Here is a 5981-nt window from a genome sequence, read left to right as displayed (position 1 = left end):
ACTTGTAGATATATTAAGGATATTTCCTCTGATTTTTCAATATCTATTTTGATTATGTATATCTGATGTGATTTCTTTTGAATTAATTAATTAGTTATCTATTAAAACCTATAAATAAGCTATCCATGTACTCTTTTCTATATATCAAAATATACATAAATTCCCCATTTCTCTCTTCTGTATTTTTTACATCTAACTTGGTTTTTTTAACAGATAAGGTCTTTATCACATGCAATTTACGTGCAATAGACGTGCAATATATGTGCAATATTTAGAGATGCGGATATTCAACAGAAATATCAAAATATCTCTAACCATGGAAATTATTCTAAAGAAATATCCTAATTATCTCTAACAAGAAGATATCTAAATATCTCTAACACGCACAAATGCGCACCATTATGATATAGACATTTTGGGCCGGGAGAAAAGGTTCTTAACTAAAATTAACCTGGGTTGACTTGGGTATCATGAAACGAAACCTGATCCAACCTAGTTTATTGACTGACAAACTACTAGGGGCGTAATTGAATTGAGTCAGGCCAATCTAGGGTCAAACTTCAGCTCGACTTGACTTGCATGTATAATGTTACAAACTCGACTAGAAATTGATCTGGTATTAAAATTTCAGCTCAATGGCAGCTCAAGGGCAACTCAATTGGAAAATCGATATATTAGATTAGACTTGACAACAATTAATTTGTGGAGGAACTTAAGCTCCAGTTTGAATTCAATCTTAAAAAAGCTCTAATAATGTTAGTATATTATGTAATTTTCAAGATATTTATGTCCATTTTATTAATAATTGTTTTTTAAAAAAATAGGGAAGCTTGATTATGCTCGCGAACCTATGAAACTAGAACTTGGCGAGCTCGAACTTGACGAGCTTGACCGTTAATCAGATGATTTTATCCTCGTGTAGCCCGAATAACTTGACTCAGTTTCAATCCCGCCCCTACAATAATGTTGCTTCCTGTACCCGCCTGCTTCCAAGCCTGAGATGCGCCGGCCCGAACGGAATAGTAAATATATCCTATTCAACTCTTTCAACACTCGTGTCAGGTGCGTGCAGGTTTTTTAAGTCTAAATTTCGTCTCTCATCTCCTAACGCAGAGCGCAGACCACGGACAAGAACAACAAAATGGTGCTTTTATATGTTCCAGCAAGTCCAAAGTACAGCTGCAGGAGACAATTTCATTAGTTTTCAACTTTTACTTATATTGTATTCCTCACTTATCGGGATATGTGACCCACACACCGCATAAAAAAGATTACTTCCCTCCATCCCTGAGCGCAAGTTAAGCCCATGTGTAAGCTTAAATGTCCTTCGGAAGTTACGCAGATACTCACTAAGCTCATAATAACAATACTAAACTAAATATTAATAAATAATGAACATCCATTTCACGCGTATGGGAAGTTCCAACGTCCAGTTGACCTTGCTGCTTATATCAGTCACGTTCATCACGAACAAGCTCATCGGAGAACTCCAATCCAAACCATGACTGAACCTAACAATTCGGTTCTAGTACTGATCTGCATCCTCTTTGTGTCCACTGCTTCATTTGTTTACTTTTGCCGGAAAAAATCCAGGTCACACCGGCTTCCTCCAGGACCCTCCGGATGGCCGATATTTGGCAACATGTTCAATCTCGGGAAGATGCCTCATCAAACACTGGCCAGCCTCCGCGAAAAGTATGGCCCGGTAATTTGGCTTAGACTAGGCTCCATAGACACCATGGTGATTCTCTCAAGCAGAGTTGCAGCCGACTTCTTCAAGAACCAAGACCTCAATTTTGCGGAGCGAACCATCACTGATCTCATGCGATCTCACGACTACTACAAGGGATCCATTGCCCTAGCCCCATACGGCACATATTGGCGAGTGTCGAGGCGGCTGCTGACAGTGGACATGCTAGTCACCAAGCGGCTGAATGAAACAGCTCCAATCCGGAGAAAGTGTGTCGACAAAATGTTGACATGGATCGGGGAGGCGGCGTCCGTGGATAAGGTCCGACCTGGAGAAGGTATTCATCTCGCACGCTTCGTGTTCCTCATGGCATTCAATTTGCTAGGGAATCTCATGTTGTCCCGAGATTTGCTCGATCCGGACTCAAAGGTTGGATCGGAGTTCTTCATGGCAATGACCGGATTGATGGAGTGGTCAGGTCATGTGACCATCGCAGACCTATTCCCGTGGCTGTGGTGGTTGGACCCACAAGGGCTGAGGAGGAAGATGGATCGGGATATGGGGAAGGCCATGAGGATTGCTTCGGATTTTGTGAGGGAGAGGATTGAGGAGAAGAAAATCGGGGGACACGATGATCAGAGGGATTTTATGGATGTGTTGCTTGAGTTCAAAGGAAACGGTAAGGACGAGCCGGCCAAGCTTTCTGAGAAGCAAATCAAAACTTTAATACTGGTACGATCGCAAACTCTGAATTGCTAGTTCTATAAGGATGTTTATGTCCAATAATATGTGTAGGGGATAGATCATAGGTGCATATGCTGCGTTACTTGTTTTCTTGCATGACAAACAAAACGCAGTAACGAAACTCCTGCCCTGAATTGATTAATTCGTTTGCATAGGCTACAGGTGTGTCGATTCATCTCTACATGCATTAACTGAATTTTTATCTTTTCAGCCATGGAAAAGAAATTTAAGTTGTCCTGAGACCAAAGATTAAAACTGTTATTATAGTAATTGATATACTAAACTAGGACAAATAAATCAAGAAGCTTCTGAAAAGTCATGGGTTGTCCTAATGTTTGTGGAACTTTCTTTCTGCTTTCTTTCTTGAAGGATCATAACAGTTAATATGTGTGTGTATATGTGCGAGAGACAGAGTACCGTTCTTTTTTTCTGTTTTTTTTTTTTTTGGGGGTGGTCAAAGCTGTTTTCCTTTTAACGATTAAAAAAAAAAAAAAGTCATTGCCGGACTCACCGCAAGACGGCCATTGCGGCTGCGCCCGCCTCTTGTCCCTCTCTCCACCCTCGGCCTTCACGCACATCCCTCTCTCTCACCTCATCTCTACTCGTAGACCTCTCTCTCCTCCATTTTCCCTCTTTGGCCTCGCCGCTCCTCCTTGTTCGGTGGCAGAGAGTTGCAGAGCCCAAATGACTGATCCGAGGTCGATAAAGATACTAGCACGGTAGCACCCATTTGAGGCTTCGACAACCTCAGATCTTGGTTGATCTAAGTCGCGATGGCACCGGATTGAGTAGGAAGTTGTCGTTGTGAGCATGCGGTTCAAGGTTGGGGGCTTTGGTGGCACGGCCCAGGGTAGGAAAAAGAGAATTGAGGGGGAGGAGGGGATGAGCCACGACAGTCGCAACCCTGTGCAACAGCCAAACGGGTGGAGACATGCAGTGGCGACGGGGGTTGGTGCAGCAGCAGAGCAAAGGTAGAAGTTGGGGCGGTCTCTGTTGTGGTACGAGAGATGAGAGAAATTGGAGGAGAGTGAGCGAAAGAGACGAGGGGACTTGGCGCGTTGTCGGGGTTGTGTGTTTTTTGGACCGGTTGCACTAATCTAACAGTTGAGTATGTGGGGAACAACAGATGAGTCCAGCATTCGGTCAGTTGCACGCACGTACATTAATGTTAATGGTTTGCATACGAGAAAACTCATCATAATCAATTTCTGATGGGTGGATTAAATGTGTCATAATAAACATACGCTGAAAACCAAATTAATAAGATTAATCATGCATATCCGATTAGTGTAACCGTTAAGTTCTACAAGTGACTCAATTCATCATTACTTCAGTGTTAATGTAAAAAAATAAAAAAGATCAATTGTGTATAATTAAAAAAAATTTACACAAGTCATTCAAGCCTTGAAATTCCCAATAAAAAGGCCCATTTCTCCTCTCTTCCTTTCGCTCTATCTCCATTTTCCACAAATACAATTGTACCATCATGCCGTTGCATCCTCCCGTTCTTCGGTGCTCAACCCCGTCGCTTCCGTCGCCGTCTTTGAAGTGGGCATGGTCATGGCCCCATGCTGTCGACCATCATCAAATCCAAAGCCACCACCTAGTCTGCAAGCAAATTTCTTCCTTTTCTCTCTCTATTTCGAGATAAGAGGCGGGTTCGGCAGCTACTTGCAACAAGGGCAATGAAAAGACCGGCAATGGTGGAACAAAATTTGGACCTGGATTGATGGTGTTGGTGAATCTCATCCTAGAGAGAGAGAGAGAGAGAGAGAGATAGAAACAATTGTCATTTTTCATAAATTGATTGTTGAGATTTATCAAATACTTGGGGGAGTATTGCGTAGAGTTGAGAATCCACGTTGCTTACGTGTATAAAATGTTTCATTAGTACTTATGGAAGGATGACAACACAATTAATAGACAAAGCCCTACATGACCGTGGATACTTGTAAGTTGCTTCAATATCACCTAATTATTTAATTATCTCCTTGATGTATAACACATCATCTTCATCAATTTTATGAATCAATTTTCTACCTATAACTTTACTTGAAAGAAGATCGGCATTCATCCATCAATATAACCTTTTAGCTTTACAATTAGGGTTCTTAGCCTTGTGAAATATGTGTCAAGAAAATGATAGAACCATTGTGAGAAAAATGCAAGTTTCAGAGTATGTCAACAAGGACAATATTAGACGTGTAAAAATTTGTTTATGAAATTATTTGGTAAAGTATTGTGGTAAATTAGTAGCCTACTTGGTGTAACTTCCCGCAGTTGCTACATCTTTGAAAAAAGGTATGGCTATGGCTCCATTGCCTTATCCTAGAAAAACTTATGGATATGGCTCCATTTTGTGAAATTGTGCCATGCTTGCTCTCACATACTCTCCTCTTGACATCACAGGAAATATTCTTGGCCGGTGCAGAAACATCGAGCAGCACTGTCGAATGGGCACTGACAGAACTCTTACGGGACCCGGACTCCATGGTCAAGGTCCAAGCAGAGTTGTCCCAGGTTGTCGGGTCCAATCGAAAGGTCCAGGAAACTGATATAGACCAGCTCCCCTACCTGCAAGCAGTTGTAAAGGAGACACTCAGGCTCCACCCACCAATCCCATTCCTCGTGCCACGGAGGGCCATGGGCAACACCGTTTTCATGGGCTACGACATACCTGAAAACACGCAGGTCTTTGTGAATACCTGGGCAATTGGTAGGGACCCGGATGTCTGGGAAGACCCTATGGCTTTTAAGCCTGAGAGGTTCATTGGATCGAATTTGGATTATAAGGGTCAACACTACGGGTTCATTCCATTTGGATCGGGTCGAAGGATGTGTGCCGGCATACCCTTGGCACATCGCGTGCTTCATCTGGCTTTGAGCTCGCTGCTTCATGAGTTCAATTGGGAGTTTGATGGCCGCATTGATGCAAAGACGATTGACATGAGAGATAGGGTGGGGGTGACCATGAGAAAGTATGTCCCCCTGCTGGTGGTGCCCAAAAGAAGAGCAATGTGAGACTGGGTTCAGCTCGGAATTTCTGCTTGTTTGACATAGTGGTTTGAACCTTTCTTTGCTTCCTCAAATCTACAGCACGCCTGCACATTTGTCGTAAAAATACCGTGTTCCAACTAATCCCAAGTCTAAATAAGTCAAGAAACAAACAGGTTGTCTTATTTTCGAAGTTATATTCATGCATCGTTTATAAATTTACTCGACTGTACATGCAACCACATCGATCAAGGATTCATGCATATTCATCATCTTGCATACAAGCATTAAGGATTGAGATCGTCTAAAATTCAGGGTAAGTTCACGATCTAAACTTATCTCCTAGAAGGCCCAAACGTTCTCATTTGCAAATGCCCCCATTTCAACGTGTAGTCCCAAACTGGCGGCATTTGTAAATATCGCTGCTTTAAAGTGTAATTTACCAAACAATTAGCTATGCCGCCACCGTTTTAAGATGCCAGAAAATGGAAAAAAAATGTCGGGAAAGATGTCCATCATAACAATTTATTTTCCAGTTGATTGCCTCCATAAT

General features: G+C 42.1%; 1 protein-coding gene across 1 annotated transcript; it reads left to right on the top strand.

Moving 5' to 3' along the window:
* Positions 1-1501: 1501 nt before the first annotated feature.
* On the top strand, positions 1502-5475 carry LOC115668393 (cytochrome P450 76A2-like). Its single transcript, XM_056307525.1, has 2 exons — positions 1502-2422; positions 4844-5475. The coding sequence occupies exons 1-2, from the start codon at positions 1502-1504 to the stop codon at positions 5453-5455; spliced, it is 1533 nt and encodes a 510-aa protein (XP_056163500.1). The 3' UTR covers positions 5456-5475.
* The last annotated feature ends 506 nt before the right edge of the window (positions 5476-5981 follow it).

This window comes from Syzygium oleosum, unplaced genomic scaffold (genome assembly GCF_021117445.2).
Source record: "Syzygium oleosum isolate NSW1041296 unplaced genomic scaffold, Sole_v2.1 Sole_v2.54, whole genome shotgun sequence".
NCBI lineage: Eukaryota > Viridiplantae > Streptophyta > Magnoliopsida > Myrtales > Myrtaceae > Syzygium > Syzygium oleosum.
This window is presented reverse-complemented; position numbering and strand designations above follow the sequence as displayed.